Source organism: Stenella coeruleoalba (genome assembly GCF_951394435.1).
Source record: "Stenella coeruleoalba genome assembly, chromosome: 3".
Lineage (NCBI taxonomy): Eukaryota > Metazoa > Chordata > Mammalia > Artiodactyla > Delphinidae > Stenella > Stenella coeruleoalba.
Window position 1 is genome coordinate 62,829,089 of NC_137148.1, and position 26,095 is coordinate 62,855,183.

The 26,095-nt window shown below is 36.0% G+C and overlaps 2 protein-coding genes and 1 pseudogene across 7 annotated transcripts in view; 2 read left to right on the forward strand and 1 right to left on the reverse strand.

Moving 5' to 3' along the window:
- TENT2 (terminal nucleotidyltransferase 2) overlaps positions 1–19,689 on the forward strand; it is a 57,710-nt gene extending 38,021 nt beyond the window's left edge. For all 4 annotated transcript variants that reach the window (XM_079916615.1, XM_079916618.1, XM_079916616.1 and 1 more), the window contains 5 exons: positions 19–62; positions 7,003–7,139; positions 15,510–15,601; positions 17,816–17,895; positions 19,494–19,689. In XM_079916615.1, the coding sequence (XP_079772741.1) occupies positions 19–62; positions 7,003–7,139; positions 15,510–15,601; positions 17,816–17,895; positions 19,494–19,568 (428 nt within the window). In that variant the 3' untranslated portion in view covers positions 19,569–19,689. The remainder of the gene's footprint in view (positions 1–18; positions 63–7,002; positions 7,140–15,509; positions 15,602–17,815; positions 17,896–19,493) is intronic.
- On the reverse strand, positions 3,046–6,969 carry LOC307183710 (NHP2-like protein 1; annotated as a pseudogene). Its single transcript has one exon. The product of its transcript is annotated as an NHP2-like protein 1 (transcript).
- A 3,885-nt stretch (positions 19,690–23,574) lies between the features above and the next one.
- Positions 23,575–26,095, forward strand: part of CMYA5 (cardiomyopathy associated 5) — a 106,249-nt gene continuing 103,728 nt past the window's right edge. For both annotated transcript variants that reach the window (XR_013827621.1, XM_079916971.1), the window contains exon 1: positions 23,575–24,232. Coding sequence is in view for 1 of the 2 variants with exons in the window: in XM_079916971.1 (XP_079773097.1) it covers positions 24,078–24,232 (155 nt within the window). In the remaining variant the exon portion in view is untranslated. The remainder of the gene's footprint in view (positions 24,233–26,095) is intronic.

Here is a 26,095-nt window from a genome sequence, read left to right on the forward strand (position 1 = left end):
AACTTTTTCTTTTTATAGCCCTACCTGAACCCATCCTTCCATCCATCCAAAAAATTTACCCAGTAAGTGTTCCTTATAAATTATTACAATACATGTTATGACAAGTATATGTGGAACTATTATGTGCAGTATTAACGTGAATATAAAAGTAGTATTAATTACCTTCTAAATATATGATAACATTTTCTACATAGACTGAGGCATTGGCCACTAGAATGCAAAAATGTTTCATATAATTTTTCAGAAGACTCTGCTATTTTATTTGGTTATTGGCAGACAATCTTGTCATTCATGTTAATGGTGGAACTTTTTGTGTGATGCTCATGATTATCACTAATGGGAATTAAATATACTTAGTTGGTGAAGGCCCATTTGGACTCATACCAGTTTTTTTCATGCTACCAGTTTTTTCTTGCTACTTTTTTTCATGTTTAGAACATATCTTTAGTTAGTAACTCAGAAGTTTTATAGCCTAACATATGTATAATTTGAAATCAGGGAAAAAAATTAAGATGATGAACAATTGGGTAATCTTTTTATCTTTCATTTGATCTTACCAAGTAATATTCTAAGAGGTAACATTAGTACACTGTCCTTGTGTGTACACTATTAAGAATCCTGGTGAAGTTAATTGGAAACACTCAAGAAATGAAGTGTGCCTACTAGAAAAAGTTTAGTATGTACTCAGTTTGAGTTTAGAGAAACCTAGGTAATGTACTTATTCATAATCTATATGAGTATTTTTGTTTCTTTTCTAGTTTTTGTGTTCTTTTCTCCAGAATTTGCTATTTCTTTGTTTATAGTCTTACCATTTCTGTTTTCTTCCATAGTCATTCTTGTTCCTGGTTTTTTTTTGGAAATAATATTTAGGCAGCTTGTTTAGAATGTTTGACCAACCTTCTGAAACCACATAATTTTTTACCTGTTAGTTCATAAACTTATAAGAAGAGGTGTTTTCTAAACTTACTAAATAATCATATTACAAAGGAAAACATAACATCCATCTTGAGTGATCAGTTTTCAAAGAACTTATTTATTTTATATGTATCAGACAAAATATAATAAATATATTGACCTGGAACCTAAATTAAATGTAATTTAATCTTTGATGATTGAGAACTGATGTTCTTGTTTTTGAACATCAATTATTCTTATAATGCACACATATGAGGTACTGGATAATAAAGAGTTCACTGTAAATAGAGTCTTGCTGTAGTGGGGGCCTCCCAGTTTGTGGTGTCATCTACTAGAAGAGACTGTTTAACACAAGAACCTTTTGGAATCTGGCTATCTTATCTTCCTCCTTTTAAAAACAAATTGCTGCTGTGAAGAACTATTATAATGAGTTTACAGTATAGCTATGTATAAGTATTTATGCTTTTTTAAGGATTATGGTAAATGAAAGCATCAGAAAGTATAGAAATGAAAATAACATGAACTTTTGGGCCTATTCTTGAATGTTTTCCTCCCTCTACAGTTTTTATTCTTTAGCTCATACTGAATGGTCAAAGATAATGACTGGGTGTTTACTATTTCATTGCATTGTCTCAACTTTATTTTTCTTTAAGACCTAAGTTTCAGTGTAGAAAGAGCTGCATATATTTTTCAACATACAAAGGATCTAAGTTAAATTTACCCTTTAAAGAATCTATTATTGTGTATTGAAAAGATGCTTCTACAGAGATCTCACTTAAAACCATGTACTACTTGGAACTCTCTTTACTAATGTAAAATACTGATGAAATTTCAGTTTAATAGCACTATGCTGGGAGACAGAGGTATTACTTTTATAAGATAGATTCTTACTAGTATATTCTAGTTTGAAGAACCTCATTTTTACTTCTGTGTTTCATTTTTCTAATCACCTAGCTTTCTCCCATGACAGGGTCCTGATTTCTGTTCACATGTACTACCTCTAAGCCTATATTCTCCACCCTGTTTTGCTAATAATCTTATTTCTACACCTGTAACCAGGAAATAGATTTAATACCTGCCCAGCCCCAAGGCTTTAAAAAGTACTAATAGCAAGCCCCACTAGACTTAAGAATATCTTAATTTGCTTTCATGTGTGCTTACATTGTCATAAATATTTAAACCACATTACCTTTACTATAAGATTGATACTTACATGGATAAGGACTTAATACCCCTTCTTAGCAGGTTTTTTTGTTTTGTATGAAACCTGTAAACTGATCAGTGGAGCGCTTTTTTCAGTGGGCCATCTGATGGAACAAGCAAATTAGCTTGTTTCTTATTACTAACAGTAACTATCATTTATTTAGTATCTATTTTATATCAGCACATATAAGTTTTATATACAGTATCTTCAATCCTAAGCAAATAAACTTCTAAGTACTCCCCTTGTTTCACAGTTGAATGTTAGAAAGATTACATGATTGATCCAGGCTGTTTAGTCACAACTTATGGATGCAGCAACTGGTATTTTTTCCATTAGACTGTGCTGCCTATGGAAAGGCAAAATGATAGTAGTAGTCACTAAGATACCATTTCATCTAATTTGCATTGCTTACTACATTTTATTTGTATATATCTGATTGTTCCTATACAGATATATTTATATACCTTTAAGAAAAGCTGATATGACAAAATTTCAGCTTGATAAAAAAGTTTGAGAATGATTTAAAACTTTACAGTAACAAACTTTCAATTAAAAAATTGGTATGGTGTTGCAATTCAGTTGTTATTAAATTATGAAAGGAAAAGATGAAAGATTATAAACATCTTTATCAACTATATCATGATATATAGCATTATTGATTATTACTACTTAACTATTGACTGAAAAAGCAACATAAATAATAGAGGACAGAGTGTTTACTGTTGAGTTAAAGAAATGAAGTTGAGAAGGTTTAAATATATAAACTCAGATTAGGTGTATGAAGGGATCTTTATTTTAATGCAAGCATATTATGAGATTCACTTAGATTTATGCTAGGTAGATTTATCAAGACAACTTATATTTGTTTCCTTCCCTAGTGGTATCTTCCTATTCTCAGAAGCCAAAGATAATTCCACAATAATGCATTGAAAGTTGCAGGAGGTAACCACATACTGTGTTGTAAATGTATAGTTAAAATAATCATCATGCCTCGCATATACTAAATAATTAATAAATAGATAATATTGCTACTATGCTTTCCATACATTGTATCATTTAATTTGTATAACAACCCTATGAATACTGTTACTTTCTTTATATTATGGATGAAGGAGCTTAACCTTTGGAAAGCTAGATAACTTGGTTAAGTTCACATAGCTGTAGAAGAACAAGGTTGCAAACCTAGGTCTGACTCCAGAGCTCATGCTCTTAACCACTTCATAATAGTACTTCTACTTTGTGTTAAATACTTACATTCCTTTCAAAACTTTAAAGATCTCATTCATATCAGATATAGTTTAAAGGCAATTTAATGATCAGTCTTTAATGTACATCACTAGATTAGTGGTGATCTGCATAAAATTAAGAAGTCTTGGTAGAACTTCAATGTATCATTTAGTTCTTTCTCTATATAGGTAAAACTCCACTTAAATGCTCCATATCAGTTATCCTTTTCTTTGAGATCTTCCTCAACGTTTCTAGGCTTTAAAAATTCATATTGTTAGAAAATTGTGCAACTTAAATTTCTTTGCCTAGAAATGGAAAACAGTCATCTTTCATTTAAGCTATACATCATTTTAAAGAACAGTTACCAAGTAAAAGTTCAGCCAGTCTAATTTAGTCCAGAAAGTGTTTAATTATCCAAATTTTCAAACTTTGAAGGTAAAGTAAGATATGATGACACAGCCTCAAAAGATCATGGAATCTGGCAAAAGGTGTTTTGCTAGGCAATTATATGGGCAAAAACAGTGAGACTTTTCAAATGTTTTTCAAGAGATTACTTATTTAAATTTTTCTTAACTTGGCATTGTGAAGAGAAAATGGAAGATATGTGTCTTCAGCATTTAAATATCATTTGGAAAATGTTTTCAGGATTTAGTTATTACATATCTGGATATCAGAAGCCCAAAATAAGATATAACCTTAAAAAATAATAGATATATCTTCCCTAAGTTAAAAAAAAAAACAGTAAATATCAGTAATCCAAAGGAAAAAATGCTTTAAGAAATAGATGTTATATTGTATTGGTTAAATTGTTTTTCTCTGGATTTAGATTATAATTTTAAAGGCTGCTTTTATTTCTTTGGCTTTTGGATTGCTGCTTACGTGCCCTCATCCTATCTGTAGTAACATATATTGTTCTTCAGTACATAAATGCAGTTGGGGAGCTCCTTTTAAAAAAATTCTTCAATGAAATTTTTCTTAAAGCAGAAAATCTTTCTGTAATATGAATGATTACCAAAAATGGGGATTACTTAAGGTTAAATAGAATCCCTATTTACTTGTAGCTTCTTTTAGTTGGATCCTATTTTTTGTTTGTTTGTTTGTTTGCTTGAATTTCTCCTTCAGTTCTCCCTCAATAGGTATGACATGGCCCTTTTTATATATGACCTTGAAAAAGAACAGTGAAGCTAAGAGAACACTGGCCAAACTGTTGGTTCAGGGTCCTTCAGCATTTTAATATAGTAGGTCTCACAACTCTATAGTTTTAATCTCACAATTACTGATATGTTTCTTTAAATTATTGAACAAAATAAAAATTTTAAAGGGGGTTCAAACAGTTTTAAACTTCAGGTAAGAAAATGGCTGCTCTGTCTCAGCATCATTTCATAACTTGAATGCTTATTGTGCTAGGTGCTAGAAATCAAAATAAGAAGCTTTCAGAGCAGAAACTATTAAACAGTGACCCACTTTTCTTTTCCCTGTCATTTGAACTTATACCTTTTTTGTTTAATTCCCTAGAGAATATTAAATTTTATAGTTTTTCTTTTTGAGCACTATAATATTTTATAACAATAGAAGGTAGCTCAAAATACTATATGCTAACAGACAAATGATACATAACCCCTGCAGTAGGAGTCAGCAGGGACTGTGGCAGAGGCCACCTGTTTAGACTAAGAACCTTTCAGTGGACTGCTGGATGGACTGGGTCTGCTGCTTCAGTTGTGAGCCTTCTTTGATGGTGACAGAACAGGCGATGACAGCCTGGAGACCCCACAGGCTTGCCCCAGGGCCTGCTTGGAGCGCACAAACACGTAGGGCACATTCTTGTCCTCACACAGCAGTGGGAGGTGCAGGATGATCTCCAGGGGCTCGGTGTCTGCAGCCATCACGATGAACTCAGAGATGCCTCTCTTGAGGGTTTTGGTGGCCTCATTGGCTTCTTCGTGAAGCTGCTTGTAGTTACATGACTGCTGAACGAGGTCCAATAGTTTCTTGGTGAGGTCGGCATCTGCAAGAGGGTAGGCTTTCAGATTTACATCAGCCTCAGTCATGGCTCCGGTTCCATGGTATCGTCACTCCTCAAGGAGCACAGGCGATGTCAGAGCTGGAGCCAGTTTTACAGTTTTAAATAATGTTATCCTAAGTCCAATTTTACACTTAACAAGTAAGAGCAAGACAAGTAAGAAACCTGCTCTTCCTTCTGCCTTTACTCTTTATTACAAATTAGTGCTTCTCTCCTAGTCCCCCTAGTCCTAGAGACAAATAAGATGTCTACTTGAGTCATATAACGTAATAATAAATCTGTTAGAAGTGTAAGGGAAGCCCCACATTTAGGAATGCCAACTTTGTGAGTTGTGGTTGGAGTAGAATTTTTCTTCTGACAGAAAGGTAATCACTTCTTGGTAGTTAAAAATTGTTAGAATTATAGGTAATGGGGCAGGGAGAGAATATATTTTTATTTTCTTGCTCTTTGTTTTTACTGATGTTTTTTGAGGACTATCATTAAATAGATGCACTACCCTATTTCTCGGTATTACCACTTAGTTATTTGGGGACCCTCTATTTTTTTAAATATTGGAGTTATTCAGATATTACTAATTGAATTAATATCTATAAACCCAAAGTTGATCTGTTGGGTAGTTGAGAACCTTAAGTGTAGTTGTCATTCTGCTGTCTTAACCAATTGGGTTTTTTTGTTTGTTTTTTAAATCTTTCTTTTCTGATGGCAAAGGGGAATATAGAAAACCTTTCTTGAGGGCACTGTGAAAATTACCTGAGAAAGAGTATTTTCTAATGTAATGGATATGTATTATTTGAGAATTTCTATAGTTCATTTAGTTTATTTTAGAGCCATAACTTGCAATAATAGAGGAGATAATAGAGGAAAGATCAGATATGAAAATGAATGGCATACCATAGGCAAAAATAATAAGTACTCATTAGTATTCTTTCTAATAAGTATCTTGTTTGGGCCTGGATTGCAAGCAGATGTTATCCTCCTTTATGCATATTGTGCTAAAAGTAAATTGCTGAATATTGCTTGCTGGTATGTTTCCTATCTTTCTTCTTTTCCCTGCCTTCTTTGTCTTTGCAAGTTCAATTCATGTTGAACATCATTATTTCTGTTCCCTCTAAGATACAAAATACAAAATGAAATAAAATTTCAAAAAATCTTAAAATCAGCATAAGTACTGTTTATGTATTAAAATTACTTATATGACCTTTGAGAGAAATTTTAAGTGACAGTTGGAGAAAGCTCTCATCTTGTCCTTGATACACTTCAGAAAGTACAACTGCTCTTTATAGAAATAATTAAGAAGGATATACATTTATAAAGAAATCTAAATATTATTGGATGGAATCTTGGTATGTACAGTAAGGTTTTATTTATGAATTAGAAAATCTTTTGCTACCATAGGAATTCATTTGGTTAACTGAGTGATATACCTCAGTCAGGGTTAGAATATCTTAGTTTTTCAGGTCCTTTCTGGCCTACTCCAAACATTGGTGAAACCGTTACTGGAAGAAAATCTTCAGATTTCCAAATTGCCAACATAAAGAAAATTCTCTCTTCTTCAGACAGCCTTATGTTAGGATTTATAAAGTTTTTTGGTGTGTTTTTAAATGGCCTCACATTTTTCCCTTTTTCTTTTTGATAGGAATCTTTTAGTCCTGCTATACAGCTGCACCTTGTACATCAAGCTCCGTGTAATGTTCCTCCTTACCTCTCAAAGAATGAATCAAATCTTGGGGACCTCTTACTGGGCTTTCTTAAATATTATGCTACAGAATTTGAGTAAGTGAAATTTCAAATTGTGTTTATTCGTTTGTAAATAAGTGAATGCTACAAATTGGGTCATAAACTGTATTTATCAATTCCAGTGTTGTAAACTACTCCAAAAATGTGTAGTTTATAAAATTTAATATCTAATAATTAATTAGAAACTAAATAGCTTTCCTGTTTCTAGCTAATAAAAAAAATTATAGTTCAATAAGCCCAGTTTTAGTTGATTTCAGTAGTGATCCCATTTTATATTTAGCCACCTCTTTCCACTGTAGGGCCTGAATAAATGTTTGTGTTGGTCCTGTGTAGGTGCTGTATAGTATGGAACATCTGTTTTCCCGGAACTTAAAATTTGTAATAAAAAACACAGCTAAAACAACTTGGAAAAAGTTCTACTTAATACTTGATATCTGAATAAATAGTTGTGTTTGTATGATATACAAATCAAGGACTACTCCTTTTCCTTTTTTTTTTTTTTTTTTTTTTTTTGGTGAGGGTGATACATAAACATGAAACAGTAAAGTGTGTAGTCAGGCTGGCCATAACTGAAAGTTCTTACAGGAGTTTTTAGTCCAGATAGAATGGGATTAGGGGTTGTTTGCAGCTCTTCTGATCAATTTGGAAAAGCTTGAAGGAGAGAATGAATGAGAGAACTTAGAAGTTGTACAATTAGAGGAGGAGGGTACAGTGACCATAGGGTGCCAGTTTGAAGAGGTTTGGAGAGGGGAACAATAATAGTAAGCCTAATAAATTGCTATTACTTGGTGGGAAGAACTGTTCTAAGCAGATTATATGTATTATGTCATTAGTTTACATAATAGCCAAATGAGTTGGTATTATTTTATGCCTATTTTACCAGTGAGGCATATAGAGAGGTGAGGAAACTGGCCCAAAGATCACACAGGTAGTAAGGGGAATACTTCAGATAGTTTTGACTGCAAAATTCACTCTCTTAACTATGATACTTTACTGAAATGTTGATATTATCTGCTGTCATACAGGAGTTTTAAAGAAACTTGACTCATATAAGATGATTTGAAACATAGGACCTGAAGGAAGAAGTGTTCTTTACATTTCTCCAAGTAAAGTTTCTATCAGACTGCCTGTTTTGTTTATGGTTGTGTCTCCATTACCTAGCCCAATGCCAGGTAGTGGTACTTGAAAAATACTTGCTATAGGTAAATAATTTTGAAGCAGAAAGTAAGATTATGGATATGAGTCAGAGATCGTCAAGGTGACTTAGAAATTACTGAATTAGGTTAACAAAAGGAGTAAGAAAAGTGCTGAAGAAAAGTAGTTCAAGAAGAATGAAGTTATAATAATCCAGGTTAAAAATGACCAGGACCTGAATGTAAGTCTAGGCAACAAAGATAAAAAGGAAGGAGCTTTCATCTGTATAAAGATGAGGAAAGATTTAAGACTGTATGAGACATGGGACATAAGAGAATATAAAGGTTATTCTAGAGTTAAGATTTTTTAAGATGTTGCAATGATAATAGCTAATGTTTCGTGAATGTTTACCTAGTGTCCTGCAGTATGCCGAGTGAATCCCATGTATTATCTCATTTAATCCTCACAATAACCCCTTTCAAACTTCGGGAATTTGTGAACTTGAAACTTGCCCGTAACGATACAGTTAGATAGCTAGAGAACTGGGATTCAAATTCAGGTGACTAAAACCACATTCTTAGTTGTTAGACTGTATTGGCATCATCTGTTGTGTCATGTAAATTAGATATTGGGGCAAGTTCATAGAAGAAAGATATTTTTCTGCCATGTAGAGTTTAGGATTAGAGCATCTAGAGAAATACTTTGAAAATCATCTGCTTTGTTGGACTGAAACAAAATGGTAGATGTGCAGGTTTGTATGTTAGTTTAGTATTAACAGAAACTAGCTTGCTGTGCCAAATGAATCTGGCTAAGAGGTTTTGAACTTTTGGACACACTTGTTATGATGCTACATGAGTTAGGTGACATCTTCACCTACTGTTTCATCATATAGTGCATTGTTGTTTCATACCAGATATTTTCAGAAATTTGACTGTAGGGAGCATAGCCAAGAGTGTAGTCATGGTAATGAACTAGGTGCTGTGCAGAAGAATTCTGGCAGCCATTAGAAGCATTTGTAAGGATGTTTTCTGAACTTTGAGATACTATTAAAAAATTCCCTTTACTTGAAGACAAAGAATTAAGTGCCTGTGAAAGGATGCTTGAGTACCTGGTATGAATGGTGCAGAAATTTTATATGGCCATTTAAAATTACCATTAAAACGATTTTCTTACCTACTTCACTCGCAGCTTTCTCCTTAAACCTTGCTGCTGAAAATTCTTAAAATGAAGCCAGCTTTCTAGAAATGTACCTAGGAATGAGGAACTGACACAATAGGAAAAAAAAGGATCAGGTGGTTCAGGAGTCTAGAAAAACATACAGTCAGAATTTAATCACTTTGTAACTTAGCAAAACAACAAAAAAGAAAAGAAAATTTTAAATTCTAAATATCTTACAGACTCATAGCTACTGGAGATTCTAGGAACCTTAAAAGGTATCTGTTTTATAATTCTCTTTATTTTCTGGATGCCCAATCACATGTCATTACTGCTAGTTTATATGTTGGATTAAAAATACATACCTATATACTTAAATACATACATTTTTTGAAAACGGAAATACAAAGAACAATTTTTCTATCTCCTTTCTTACTATTTTTTCCTCATTTTATTTCATCAGTAAATCATTGAGTGCCTACTCTATACCAAGCTATTTTCTATGCACTGGGGATATAGCAGTTAACAAAAGTGTCTTTATGGAGCTTATCTTGTAGTATGGAGAGATAGACAGTAAACAAATGTACAGTATGTTAGATGGTGGTAAGTAGAGAAAAATAAAGCAAAAGCAAGAAAGGATATTCTGGTGTGTGTAGTTGTTGCAATTTTAATACCTGTATTGCCGTTTAATACCTAGCGTGGTAAGACAGTCTCACCGAAAAGGTGACCTTTGAAATAAAGACCCAACGGAGAGGAAAGTGTGAGTTATGTGTCTATATGGGAGAAGAGCTTTCCAAACAGAAGGAAAAACAACTGCAAAGACCCTGAGGTGGAGGTTTGCCTAACATGTTCAAGGAACAGCAAAGAGGCCAGTGTGACTGGAAGAGAGTGTAGAAGTCAATGATGTCAGAGAGTTAAGGAAGTCCATGTCATGTAGGGTCTTGTGGTTAATTTTGATGACTTTGGCTTTTCCTCTGGGTAAAATGGGAAACCACTGGAGGGATTTCAGTAGAGAAATTGCGTGATCTGATTTAGTTTATAACATGCTCATCCTGGTTGGTGGATAAGAATAGACTGAAGGAGGAGCCGAAGGCAGAAGCAAGGAGACTGTTTAGAAAGGTGTTGTAGTAATCTAAGAGAAGTCATGTAGCTTGGGTAAAGGTGGTTGCAGTGGAAGTGGATGAGAAGTGGTCAGATTCCACTTACATTTTGATTTGCCATAGATTAGATGTGACCTAAGAGAAAGCGAGGAGCCAAGAATGGCTTCTAAGATTTTGGCCTGAGCAACTGCAAAGGTGGAGTTGCCATTAGGTGTGATGCGGAAGACAAGGGAGGAACATTACTGATTTTGAACATTTTAAGGTTGAGATACCCACAAAATATTCAAGTAGAGATACTGAGTAGAGTTGGATATACAACTCTAGAGTTCAGGAGCGAGGTCACAGTTAGAGCTTTATATTTGGGAGTTGTCAGCAGGTAGATGGTATTTAATGCTAGGAAACTTTTTGAGAAAACCAAGGGAATATAGATAGAAAAGGTTTAGTCCAAAGACTAAACCCTTAGATACTCCAGTGTTAAGAGGGGTACAGGAAATACAGAAGATACAAGAGTGCTTTAAATGACAGTGAAGAGAGAAAGACAAATTCAGAATGTAGATATTCTGTGAAACAATTGGCCTAGTCTCTCAAAAAGTCAATATCTTAAAAAAAAAAAGTGGAGGGGACATTTCCAGATTAAGGAGGTGGAACAATCAAATACAGTGGATGAACCTGGATTACAATCTGATTGTAGAGAGGGTGGAAAAATTATAAAAGGCATTTGAGTTACATTAATTTCTTGATGCTGTTGGTATTACAAAGGAGAATAGCCTTATTCTTAGATATATGCCAAAGGATAAAGAAATGAAGTTTCACTCTGTCTGCAGCTTAAACAAAAGGGTCAGTTCAAAACATACACATATACACAAGCAAATGTGGCAAAATATTAACCACTGTTGCACTGCTTTTAAGTTTTATGCTTTTCATTTTTCCCTTTGAAAAATGTCAATACAGAGATGAAATAAAAATAGATTAGGTATGAGAAGGAACTAATATATAGTAATCAAAAAAGGAAGAATCATTGAGAAAGGAGGAAAGCCAATAGAATGTGGTGTCTTGGAATCCAACGGGGAAAAACGTTTTGAGGAGGAGGGAGTGATTATGTGCGTCACATTTTTTGATAGATCAAGTACAAGATGAGAACTAAAAGCTGACCATTGAAGCATCTGTCCATGTGGAGGCTACTGGACCCTTGACAGGAGCAGTGGATAAAAAGCGTCATTGGGGCCTTTCTCACCTTCTGAGATGGCCCATACTCTGTGGAGTGTGTTTCTCCCCAGGCTGGTCTCGCCTTCTGAGATGGCCCACACTCTCTCTGTGCAGTGTGTTTCTTTCTAAATAAATCCACTTCTTCCCTATTTAAAAAAAAAAAAAAAAGTGTCATTGGTGTGAGCTAAAGAGAGAAAAGGAGGGGAGGATTTAGGTAGTGTAGCTAACTCTCTAGGGAAATTTACATACTTGTAAAGGGAGCAGAAAAAGTGGGGTAGAAATTGGAGGATTAAGCAGGGTTGAGATTTTGTTTTTAGAAAGAAATTTTGCCATCTTTATGGCAAAATTGATGATACCAGAAAAATTGTAGTAAATTGTTGAACAGTCTACTTGTTTGAGTAGAGAAGGATTGGAATCTAGAGCACCAGTGGAATAGAAGCGCTGACAATTCATTAATAATAATGAGGAAAAAAAGAATATATAGATACAGACAAATGCAGGTTGATGTGGTGGGAGCTAGAGGAAACTATCTTTTGATTGTTTTAGTTTTTTTAGTGAAATGAAGCATGGACATCAGCCAGGAAGGATTGTGAGGGAGTAGATTTGAGAAGTGAGAAGGTATGAATTGTCACGTAGAAGAGTAAAGGAGTGAATTAACTATGGAAATATAGTATGATTGGTGGGTAGTGGCATTTAGGATCATTTTGAGCTAAGTCATCATGAATTTAAAGTGATCATAAACGGAAAGGTCAATATGGTTGCATTTTTTCTCCAGCGCTGTTTAGCTGCTTGGGAAAGGATTGGAGTAAACAAAGATTTAATTATAGTTGTATCAGCCAAGTAAGTTCAGTGCAGCAAGAGCAGGTAAGAGAGTTGAGAGATATGCAAGGGAGTGATTTTAATAATTGACCATGGACAGGACATATTAAATTCAGTCTTGAAAATGGGCACAGTGTTGCCTACATGACATCTAGGTGGCAGTTTCCAATAGGTACTTGTACATTTTGTCGTGGGGCTTAGTAGCTGGAGAAGAAGATTTGGGAAAGAAACATCAGAGTACTGAAGCCCGGATGGGTGCTCTAGCATTTGAAAAAGATTGAAAAAGACAAAGTCCTGATAGACACCAGCATTTAAAGGGTCAGGCAGAAGAGGAGCCAGTCAAAACAAAACAAAACTCCAGGATTAGAGTCAAGCTTTTTCTCTGTTTACAAGATTTGAAATCCCTAACAAAGTGTTTGTTTGTTTGATTATTTGCTTCCCAACCCTTAGTAATAGAATAAAAATATACAATTTTTTCACTTACTTTGACTAGTCTTAGCATATATGCAGTCATGTGGTATCGGACACATAATTTTGTCTATATTAGACTTAAATTTTTCTTTGTAATGTTGTTGAAGTCTGCATTTCCAATTTAATCAATTGTCTCAAAATACTTCGTTTGTCACAAAAAGAATGGCTAGAAGAGAATTAATAAATGAGTACCAGCTCATTATCATTACTGAAGAAAAAAAGCAAGCATCTTACCAATATAGTCAGAAATCTGTTTTATATTCAAAAGATTATCATACATTATCAGATCTGTTTTAGATTAAGCCCCATATCTGTTGTTCTAGTCTTTTCTGAAACATCCCTCTTTTATAGATTGTATCTTATTTTATACTTTAATTATTGAGTGACAATGACAGATTTTCACATGGCAAGCAAATTATGGTAGAGAAATATGGTATGATAAAAGGCTTAGTTTAGAGCCTGTTTTAAAGAAGGAAATGTATAGGGAAAATATTTCTAAATTACCATTTGAATTCTACATTTAAATTCACCTGTAAGATTAAAAGTAGTATATAAGTTATGTATCATGTTTATGATTTGAAATATTTAATAATTTCAAATATTTGAAAGTTCTTCAAAAATGCAGTAGATTGAATCAGTCCAAATAGTAGTGGTTCAAATATTCTTTTTTAATTCCTCTATGAAGTACTTCAAATGGTACAGTCATTTAAATAACTAAATTGTTTGGGTTGTTTATAGGTTGAAGATTAAACACTTCTGATTAGTGATGAAAAAGTGAATATGGTTGTGTCACATATGTTCCTGTGATCCAGTTTAGAATCAAATACTGGCATGTAATATAAATTCAGGATTGGATTTAATAGAAATATAGTGGTGAAGAGAGTTCCTTTGATTTAAGAAAGTAAAAGTTTTAGTTTAACAGCAGGATACAGTATTTCAATATTTTAAACTTGTCTGAGAGAAAAAAATCAGTCCACCTCCTTTTAACATAATATTTCCTATTTTAATTCTACTGCAGATTCCACTGTTCTATAAGTTGAAATTAGAAACAAGTAGTCTCAGGAAAAAGTTCATTTCATTAGTGAAATTTGTCTTACGCGGTATAAAGTGAAGTAGCACAAAATGTAATTCTACTGTAATTTTGTGTGGGTCAGCAATGTGGTTATATAACTCTCCCCTTTACATTGTTATTTTTAAGAAAATTTTGGTAACACACTTGGACCAGTAGAGCAGTGTACTTCTTTTCTGTTTGGAGTCCAAACTAACAGAGCTGCTGCACATGAAGGATCTAAAACATCTTACTGTAACCAATCCTAAGTATTTCTTTTTGACAACCCACTTATTTTTAAAAAACATAAATTCTGATATATATTTTTAAAGAACTTAAAGCTGTCTTTGCAAACTATTTCTAAACTGTATTCTTGGTAAGAAAAAATAGAAAATCATACATTGAGGATTCTTTTCAGTTATCAAACTTTACAAGATGCAATATTTTCTTGCATGTTTAACATAGAAATTAGTCAATTTTCCAGAAACAAATGCCATACTGGACCCACGATTATATCCTTATGGATTCTCTAATAAATAGAGACAGAGTAGGACAAGTGTTGCATTTGGAATGTCCCAAACCATGGTCTTTCTCCTACTGAAATGATGGAGAAAGCTAAATACAGCTGAAAAAAAGATATCAGCTATACCCCAAACTCATTTTTCTATTGAATACAAGCTGAGTGGTTATGTGTTTTTAAAATGTTTTTGAAAAAAGGAAAATTGTACTTGTATAAAATTATTATAATTTGAACTTGTACAAAATTATTATAAATTTAAAAGAACAGTGTAAGGTTAGGATATACTAAAGACGGGACAGTTTACCTTCAAGCATGCTGATAAAATTGTTTTACTTGAATAAAACTTCACTGTTAACATCTACATCTGATATACAGCAATAACGGTATGTTTTCATAGAGTATTTTTCTTTTCTTAAAACAGCATCTTCTTGCTTCTACTGGAAAATTAAAAATTTTTCTACTATAAATCATATCGGTAGAGGTGCACCTGAACAGAAATTATTTAATGATGCCAGAAAACAACACAAGAGGATTACCTCTCTCTTACCAAATAAAAAATTCTTACTGGGGTGTTAAGAAGGAACATAGTTTTTTTGCTTACTTACATTTTATTTTTCATATTACTTCATTTATTCAAAAAATATGTATTGAATACCTAGTTTATACTAAGCAACTAGGTGAAGAGTAAAATACACAAATAGCTCAGCATCTTGGAGCTTTCATTCTATTTAGGGGAGACACACAATAACATAATAAATAAGCAAATTGTTAGAATGTAAGTGCTGTGGAGACAAACGAAGTAGAGAAGGGGAAATGGGGATCGAGGTGCAGAGGGTTGAAGCAAATTCCAGTTCTATGAGAAGATCAGAGTAGGCTTAACTACTGATATAATAAAAATAATAAAAGGAAAGTTAAGAAAATAGTTAACATGATTAATGTTTTTCTTTTGATAGCTGGAACAGTCAAATGATTTCAGTTCGTGAAGCCAAAGCCATTCCCAGGCCTGATGGTATTGAGTGGAGAAATAAATACATCTGTGTAGAAGGTAGCTTTCCCACAACACTCTCTTATTTCCTATCCAACTATCATCATGGTACTGAGAGAATTACTTGAATACTTTCAGCTTATATTTCATCTAAAAGTAATACATTTATGTTCTGAAGTGGTTTATAAGTCTTTTAATCGTAAGATTTTAATTAAAAAATAATTTAAAATTCTTTAGTTGTAAAATAATAAACATGAATTTAGGTGTCGAATCTTTCCAGTCAGTAGGATTTGAGCAGTCTTCACGCACCTCTCATGCTTGTAGTTGGTTGAAATTTAGTTTCATGACTTACATACAGGTAGAAGAAAATGATTCTTTGAAATAAAATTAGTTCTTTTATACTTAAATATTGATAATTAATACAAGCTAGATTTTTATGAATATTAAATTGATTTTCCTTTAAAAATTAAATGGTCTGCAGATAGTCTGTTCTCTAAAATTAATTTACATGTAGTTGAATATTTCTTTAAGTCAGTGGAAACTGACTTCAAGAGGCAATATTGTTCTCACAGATGCCAAGTTGATGACTTTTGTAAATCTTGAGGTAACATAAAGGGTTGAGATTTGGCATTTGCAGGAAAACATCAAATTTAGAGTATTTTAATCTTGAATTATAATGCAACACATTAAGAGTTTATAAATGTGAAATTGAATCTCCTGCTTTGGTCTTTTGTTTGCTAAATTGCACAGTGTGTGTATGTTATTTTAGTTACTTGGTTCTTTTGAATATTAAATACAGTTGTAAAGTGCTGCGTACTGTGATCTGATAGTTTAGCATATGGCGTTATTTTATTTTGAAAAGTACTGTGACAATAAAGTTTTTTGAAATAGCCTTTCTGAGCAATAAAAAAATAAGCAAAAGGAGTTTTTAAAATTACGTACCTGGTTATATGACAAATCTAAAATTAACATCTCCATCAAATTTCCTATTCTTTCACACCTTTTTTGAGGTCTTTCCCCTCATTCTAGCAACTTCATTCTCTTTCTCACTAGTCTCTCTCTTTCAGCTTTACAGCATACATAGGTCTTCTCATCCTTGAAAAGTACTCTTGACTTGATCCTACTGGCTTTTCTGAGTACTTTTTTTCCTCTTTTTTATGCCAAAATTCTTCAACTCTAGTAATTTTAACCTACTGCTGGCATTATTTCAGCTCCCATCTCACTCCTGATGCCTTTAGTTATCCTTCTTTTCTCACTGTTATCTTCAGTTTCCTCATTCTCTTATATAGAATCAGTTTCTTTGTCTCTATATATGAACTCTTCTCTCTTATTTTGTGGGTGAAGGGTGAGTGGGGTGAGGGTAGGGACATGGAAAGTAATATTGGAGACACACACATAAAATCTCTTATTTTGTTCTCTTCCTGTCTTGTCCACTTTTTTCTCTATCCTGTTTTTCTGTCTTTCACTGCCAAATTTCTAATACAAGTTACCGTTCTCATTGCATTTTTTTTAAGCCATTTAGTCACACCATAATTCTCTGCACTGTCTTCCATCCTCCCTGGTATTAAACCTCTACTTTCAAAGGCATTGACCTTTCTCCTGCTAGACAAATCAGTGGGTTTTTATTATTTATTTATTTATTTATTTATTTTTGGCTGCCTTGGGTCTTCATTGCTGTGTGCAGGCTTTCTCTAGTTGTGACGAGCGGGGGCTACTCTTCGTTGCAGTGCATGGGCTTCTCATTGCGGTGGCTTCTCTTGCTGCAGAGCACAGGCTCTACGTGCATGGGCTTCAGTAGTTGTGGCTTGTGGGCTCTAGAGCACAGGCTCAGTAGTTGTGGCGCACAGGCCTAGCTGCTCCGTGGCATATGGGATCTTCCCAGACCAGGGCTCGAACCTGTGTCCCCTGCATTGGCAGGCGGATTCTTAACCACTGCACCACCAGGGAAGTACCTCACAGTAGGTTCTTGACTCTATGATTCTTCAGAAATCTTACCTATTTTTATGATTTATACTTAATATACCTATGCTGTTTACTTAAAGATGTTTACTTTAGACATCTTCTCACTTGAATTTTATCTACTTTGTTAGCTCATAGCTATTATAAAACTATTTATTATACACATAAATCTGATGTTAGGCTAAACCACATGCCATTGCTACTGTGTAGGTCAGAAACTGTCAAATATTGGCAATTTCATATAATTCAACCAAATAAAAAACTGAAGTTCTCATTTTAATAATTTCTTGTTTATATGTGCATTTAACATTGTAGAACCTTTTGATGGAACAAATACAGCCAGAGCTGTGCATGAAAAGCAGAAGTTTGACATGATCAAGGATCAATTTTTAAAGGTAAACAATGCATCAGATTAACTCTAGAAGCATTAGTGCACTAGTGTGCTTTGAAAATTAAAAAAAACATATAGGTAATAGGAAAGAACAGCTCTGGTTCCTGTGTTGTGAAGCAATTAATGTGGCGCAATAGGGAATTTATTACTTGAATTTAGAAATACTCCTTCAGAGAGATCTGACTCCGCTTTTACTCACATGGCTTTCACTTTGTGGAAATAAGCATTTTCACAGTGAGCTTATTAAGCTCTCAAAATGAATGAATAAAACCTAAAGGACTCCTTTCCCTCCTTAAAATATTGGGGAAGAAATATAGCCTTAGAAGAAAGCCATGTCTGTTCCATATTTTTCTTCTATATACCCCCTGTAACAAGGAACTAGAGCTCCATTTTATCTTTGTTTATATTCTGAGAAGTTAAACAAAATGTATGTGTTTGTGTGCACACACATTTTATATATATAAAGTCATATATATGTAAACTGTAGTTTATTCCTTAGCTCTCTAGTCCACAGTATGAATTTTTTCATCAGTGATTTTGCTAGGTTTGATTCCTAGCTTCAAGTTATTCAACAATACAGAGTAGAAACACATTGATAGAAATATGTATAGTAATATTATGAGACATATAGGAGAGAATACTTCATAGAATAAAAAGATCAAGGAACTTGTGAAGATCATTTTAGAGGCATATTTTTTCATTACCGAGACATCATAAAGTGGACTTTATTTTGATGATTATTAAAAATGCAAGTGTATCATGTTTACAGGCTGTCCTTCAAATTAGGCCCTCTCAGTTTGTCAACCAGAATAGAAAATTTAGAATGAAATGGAATTCTGTAGGGCAAAACAAGTATCCAAGAGGGAATGTTTTTCTCTATCAGATTAAATTGAGAACTCAAAAATAGCATTTGTACATTTCTGTTCTTACTGATGGGTGAGCTTTCATTTATGATTGTTTAGCTATAAAACCAGTACTTTTAGTCAGTTGAACAACTGAAGTAAGAGCAAACTGCAAAGATCTGCAGCCAGATTTTTTGGTAGTGGGCCAGATTTTTAGCTTATGAACAAGAATTTCAGTTTCTTATTTCTCTTAAAAATTCTTTTCACTCTTCTTGTCTAGATGTATTGTATAAGGTGCTTTATTATAGATTTACTCTCTCTTTCTTCATAAATACAGTTTTTAATTGGAAGAGCTTTCTAGATACAAAATAGTCAGTCAAATAATTGAAGTAATCTTTCCTTACCCTCTCAAACCCAAAGGTTTTGTATTAATTACTTTGCTGTTTTAAATGACATTATCTAAATTGGTGAATAAATGTTAATATTGTCAGTTGCATCTTTTTGTACAACCTATGTGCTCATTTCTTTATTAATGAATTGGAACTACACAGGTGTAAAGTTTTTAAATAACATCTTTCTGATGACAGAAACAATACTTTTACTGTGTTAAAAACTTGGGAGATAAAAACACAGACACAAAAAAGTCACCCCAAATTTTACTGCCTTGAGAAATCACTGTTAACATTCTAGTAACTCTCCTTTCAGCCTTTTGTTCCACATATATTTTAGGTTTTAAGAATGATTTTTCTTTCTCTTCCAGTCATGGCACAGATTGAAAAACAAACGAGATTTGAACAGTATACTACCGTTAAGAACTGCTGTCCTGAAAAGATAACTGGCCTCTATTTCTTAATAAAGAACAGTAGTAACATCATAATGCATTTTGTTTACCTTCATCATGGTTTCTTTTTAATTGTTCTTCTTGTTTTCATGTTTTATTCTTAAGAGGACATACTTATATATGCATATTTTATTATGACATTTCCTAATAAAACCCTTTGATTTAAAGATGTATTTTTGAAAATGTTTACATTGATAATTAGTAATATTATGGCATGAATTTTCAGGAGATCAAATAAAATATTTTTTTGAGAATTATCAAATAAAAGTTTTTTGCTATAACTGTAATTAATTGTACCACATGCTAATACTGAAGAGATGTGTGGACTGTTTTGGAAAGGGTCTGATGTCTACATACTTAAAAGTATCACCTTCGGTAGATGGTTTGTTGCCTGAGTCTGTTCTAGTGAAGTGAAGATTCGAGTCAGTTATTCAGTTACTTGAAGCAAAATGAAATCTTTTATTTCAGTGAAATCACTGCAGAGGCATGAAATACTGGACAATTGCCTTAAGTCCTCACTTGACTCATCAGGATAAACTGAGGCTTTGTGTCGATATTAGCATTTCATTAGTACCTCACATGCTTTTGGTGTACTTGTGATTGCTTTAAATTTTGTGTTGAAACAACTACATTTTGCACTGTAATAATATGAGCACTAACTGTGTATTGTACAGCAGTTAGGGAATTGTTTTGAAGAATCAGTTCAGTGTAGACATTTTGAAAAGGTTAAGTCCTCTGTGCTTTATGGTAGCTTAGTGCAATTTGCACTTTTGTTTTACTTCCCGTTTTCCTGCTTTTATTTTTCCTGTGACATGAAGCAACAGAAACTGAAAGATCAAAGTTGAGATTATATCCTATTGATAGTATCAGAGTTTTTTCTGTGTATAATTATAGGATTGTAATCTAAACTGGAATTTTTAGGCAGTAAGCCACTATAAAATGTTCTAGATAAGACATAACATTATTATAAATAAAAGCTTAATGTTTGTAAAGATATCTTTTCCACAAGAAGAAATAGTGGTGGCTGCTAAAAATGCTACAGTGTTTATTAAGGTCGTTTTTGGTTTATGTAAATATTTGTAAATTGGTCAGTGCCTGTAAATTTAAATATAAATAATCTTAAAAACAGTTTTAACTTTTTCAAAAGGACTTTCAAAAGGACTGTGTACAACTTCTTTTAGACCTGCTGTAGCACAGTTTGTACCTCTAATGTATTTGGTTTTTTTGCAGACCAATTCAAATGCTAACAAGACTTTTGCTTTTTGACTTATAAAAGGTGCATATTTTCATTTTTTTCTTTAAGTTTAAATTTTTGTATGATCAAATGGAATAAAGTTTATATATGGAAATTGTCGATGTGTTTTTTGCTTTTTTTTTTCTTTCTTCTGTGAAAGTCTTTACTTCTGAGATGAGATTGAGGCTGTAGTTATCATCTGGAGCTGAACCGAATCCAGTTATTGTGTGTAATTATTTAGATTATGCAGAGAATCTTGGAATCAAGTTCATTCATCTTTAAGCCAACTAGCCACATCAACACCCTATTTCTCTGGCATTATTAGGAATGAAGCTTTCCACACAGGTGAATTTTTCAGTTTACTGATGATTAATGCTTTTGAAGCAATTAAGCTTTATGTACTAGTTCTTTTTCTTGGAAATTTCCCTAAAATGTAATTTACACTATGCAACTCTTCTTTATCAGAATGTGTTGAGTATAATTAATATTCCAGTAATGACTCCAGGTAATAATTATAAACAATAAATAATAGCCATAGTACTCCATAGTAATACTGTGTAGCTGTCAGACATGGGTAAGTGTCTGGGGCATTCTGCCTCTACAGTATTATGACATTTCCTAATAAAGCCCCAGAATTTACCATGGACTCCTTCATGCCACTGTTTCCTCAGCTTTCAATGACCACCAGGCCCCCTATCTCACTGCTGCTGCTTTTCGGCCATATCGCTATAACAGATAAGAAGTTAATAAATTTACACCCAGTCGTAAATCAATAGACTGAAACCTAAGATTATGCACTTTGTGACTGCTAAATATGTCAGATAAGTGGTCTGTCAATATATGAGAGAATTTTTTTTTTTTTTTGGCAGTATGCGGGCCTCTCACTGTTGTGGCGTCTCCCGTTGTGGTGCACAGGCTCCGGACGCGCAGGCTCAGCGGCCATGTCTCACAGGCCCAGCCGCCCCGTGGCATGTGGAATCTTCCCGGACCAGGGCACGAACCCGTGTCCCCTGCATCGGCAGACGGACTCTCAACCACTGCGCCACCAGGGAAGCCCTGAGAGAATTTTTAGGCTTTTAAATTACTTTCAATATGAATTATTTAATTGTGTTGTGAATAATACATTCTTTTCTATTTGTATCGATCTGGCCATTTCTATTTATGTTGTTACTCAGGAAAGTAGTGTTAGAAAGTTTAAAATGTGCAATCTGTACTGCAGTTCTAAATTTTGGATTGGTTTGAGCTAAGATCTCCACAAATCTTGTTGATTATAGTTAGTGTTCCTAAGAAATTTTGAGTTAAATGGAGGGAATATACCTGTAGTTTTTTTGTGTGTGTGTGATACGCGGGCCTCTCACTGTTGTGGCCTCTCCCGTTGCAGGCTCCAGACGCTCAGCGGCCATGGCTCACAGCCAGCCGCTCCACGGCATGTGGAATCCTCCCAGTCCAGGGCACAGACGCACGTCCCCTGCATTGGCAGGCGGACTCTCAACCACTGCGCCACCAGGGAAGCCCACCTGTAGTTTTGATTAGTGTTTAATAGATCCCACAGCTGCAATTGATTCCTTTTTGTCCTAATGAGCAGACACTTGGGATTACTAATGCAAAAGCCAACCTGCTGTAAGAGAATGCATACTGCTGATGTTACACCTGGTTTAGTGAACCCTGGAAGGCTGGACTATTGCTGTCTTCCCTCTCATGCCCCCTAGCTGATGCTTCTGTACTGTACCTCAACTACCTGCGGTTCTTTGCCCACAGACCTAATGCACACATATGAGCTAGGGATAACTGTAACTGGGGAATACTACCTAATTTACATTTATCATATTAACAACTCTGTGAATAGAATTTGCTGTAATTAAAAATCAGTGTTAGCTCTTTTAGCCATAAAATCATTCTTATGAAAAAAAAGATCTTTATGTATTGTGAAGATATCTCTACCTGTTGTACATAGCAGGCCTGTTCTCTTCAGTGCAGGGACCGTTCATTAAGCACCTACTATGTGCTAAGTACTTTGCTAAGCTTCTGCGCTTGTATGAGTTGGGGATAATGGGACAAAGATAAACTTACAGTCTACTGGGGAAAGAGACACAAACATAATTTGAATATAGGATAATGTGGGAACCTAAAACAGTGTTATTGAGCTTAAGCTGGGGATTTCAGAGAAAAGTGTGATCTTGAATGATGAGTACCCAGGTAAATAAAGACGGGAAGAACGTTTCAGGTGGAAGGAATTGTGTACATAAAGGCACAGTGGTGTGACTTGATAAACGTTAGAACTCCTGACTTCCAAAGACAAGACCAGACAGCTAAGATGTGGGTTGTTAGCATTTATCTTCCCAAGGACCTTGTGCTTTAGTCCTAGAACAGTGGGAAGCCATTGAGGGCTCTTAAACATGGGCATGGCATGATCTGGGACTTTGGGTTGAATTTCAGACAAAACAGACTTTGGCCAATGTAGGGAAATTATTCCTCTTCAAAGTTTTAAGATTTGTGGAGATAAAAGTTTCCTGGCTGAATAATCCAGGGGTCACTGAGGAAGAGAATACACAATATTGATTTGCAAATATAAAAGGAGCCAGTACTGAACAATGGTTCAAAACTGGGCTTTTGAAATGGGCAGACTTTGTTTCCCATTGGGTCACCTTGCTAGCAAAAGGAGACCTTGAGCAAGCTAGGTACCCAAGCTCTTCTGAGCCTGTTTTCTCATTTATAAAACCAGCATCTTAGTTAAACCTACCACAGCAGAGTTGTGAGGGGGAAATTACGAGTGCCTGAACTAGTAGTAAGTGTTCTGCTCTGTAAAAGGGAGTAGTTATTTGGTTGGGATAAGGGCCCATCGAGTAGCTCAGTTCTGCTGCAAACCTGAAGCCTACCAAACCCACTCTAGAGGGAAGAGAAGCAGGGGGGCTGTGTGCCTTTCCTCCTCCCAACTCCCGGATGCAGCGGGAGCCTGCGCCCCTCGGAGTGGTGCTCTCCAGTTGCCCAAAGGGCCCGCCAGGGACCCGCCTAAATTGGGGCGGGGAGGGCTGCGGGAAGTTAGACGCGCAGGGAACAGGAGACGCCGAGCCCCGGCCCCAGAAGCTCGGTGGTGAAACTTTCTGACGCTTTCTATTTAAAGTCGCGGGGCTCGCCCGCCCCCAGGAGGGAACCCGAGCCGCCCCGCCAGGACAGGGCAGGGCCGGGCCGGGCCGGAGGCGCCGTCAGAGGGAGAACACCAGGCGCTGCGCGGGCGGTTCCGGCTCCAGCTCCGGCCCGGGAGAGGCGCGATGGCTAGCAGCGAGAGCAGCCACGCCGCGGACAGCGCCCTGGGCTCCGACGCGGACGAGGAGGTGACCCGGGGGCTGGACACTGAGGAGGAGTCGGGGGGCGAGGAGGACGAGACGGCCGCGGAGTCGGAGTCGGAACCGGAGCCGGACGCCAGGTAGCGTGGGCCCCTCGCTCCGGGCCCGCAGCCAGACGCGCGCCGCCTGGGCCGGGAGGGCGGCAGCGAGGCTGGGCGGGTGCTGCGCGGGGGAAACGCCGCACCCTTCCTTTCCCTCTTTTTAAGCGCTGGGGTTCATTTCCCTCGAGCTAAGCACTTTCTCTCTGGGGGCGCTGCCTTGGGAAGAACTTGAAGGTGAAGGTGCTTGCTGTCGGCTGGAGTGACAGGCCCGGCTGGAGCAGCAAAATTCATCCCTCCCCATCCCCCTTTCCGCCCTCATTACCACCCCCTCCCCCCAGCCGGCTCCTTGTGACTTGCTGCTGCTCTTGTTTATTCTTGGGGATTTACTTCGGGTTCTGCCGAACTGCAGACTTGCGCAGAAATGCCTACATTTGGCCCAAAGCCTAGGAACAATCTTGAAACCCTGAGCTAGAGGAGAAGAGGGTATGGGGTGGGGTGGAGGCCGAGAAGCCGCTCTGGAAACTTCAAAGGACTGAAAGTCTCCTGGATGCCCAGCACTGACCTAGGTTGCTAGAAGAGGACTTAATTTTTGTACAAACGCCCATACATTCTTTGGAAAAAAGAAGCATGAATTTCAGTCACCCCTGTTATTAAAATTCTGCTTTTTTTTTTTTTGGTCTCAAACATTTATCAACATTACATGTGAATACAATTAGGTAATAACTATACACAAATGTGGTCTCCCTGCCTCCCTTCTTTCTTGCAGGCCCTAAAATGAGAACAGCAGGAATCATCTCCTCTCGATTTGGATTTGTTTTTACCTTTCCTTGTTCTCTTTGAGTATGGGGATGGGGGTAGGGTGTTTGTTTTTAGTTTTAGGTTTTTTGTTTGTTTTTCGGTTTGTTAGTTGTGTCCCTTCCTAAATCTATTAATATCAGTAGAAAGGCTTTGTAGGTGACAGATGGTTGTGCAGCACTGCAGAGCACCCATCTTACCCAAAGTTAAAAGTGCCGCCCAACCAAAGACAGCAGAGCTGAAGCTGAAACAGCCCACAGAGGGGCATTGATTAGGGTGAACTGTCAGTCAGATAAGAAGTCTGGAATATCGGTCACATATTTACCAAGTGGGGAGCAGGCACAGTCCCTGCCCTCAAAGACTTTATGGAAGAAGTTAGGAAGCAATATGGGGACCATGAGACAGTGTGCTGAATACACGAGAGGGGAGGGAAGGACAGACCATGGTACCGTGGAAGGTCAGAAGAGTGTGTAGATGTGCGGCTGCCTTCAAAAGTAGTGGGCATGACTTAGGCCCTGGAGAATGGGCAAGAATTGCAGAAAGGAGACGCAGAAGAGAAGGCACCTGTGGGAGATGGAACAGGAGTAGGGACCTGTGATTCCTGGGCAGTACGGAGAAGGGGAAGTCTGTCAATCCAGCCTTTTCCCTTAATGGCATCCAGGATCCTCATATCCTTTTGCCCAAGCAAAATTTGCACCCCTGCCACCCAAGAATCTGAAAACTCATTTACTCTAAAATGTGAGCAGCTGATAGAGATTCAAAATACCACTTTGGTGTTGTGTTGCCCTTTGCCAAAGGTCAAGATCTTCAGGTAAAGGCATAATTTATCTGCAGTAAATGTCAGCCTGCTCTGACTACAGATGATAAGGTGGACACCAGGCCAAGCGTCGGAAAGTAGAGTGGAGGGAAATGTGGGGGAAGAGGTAGATGGTGGTGGTGGAGGCCTTGAAAGCCATCCCATTTAAAAAATTTTGGATTTGATGACATGGGTAACAAGAAATCAGTAAACTTCTGGAGAGGATTTAGGAGAACAGATTGGTGTCATTGAGAAAGGAGACTGACAGGCAGATTGGAAAGTTGTGTTTGGGGAGGGCTCAGAGCAGAGAG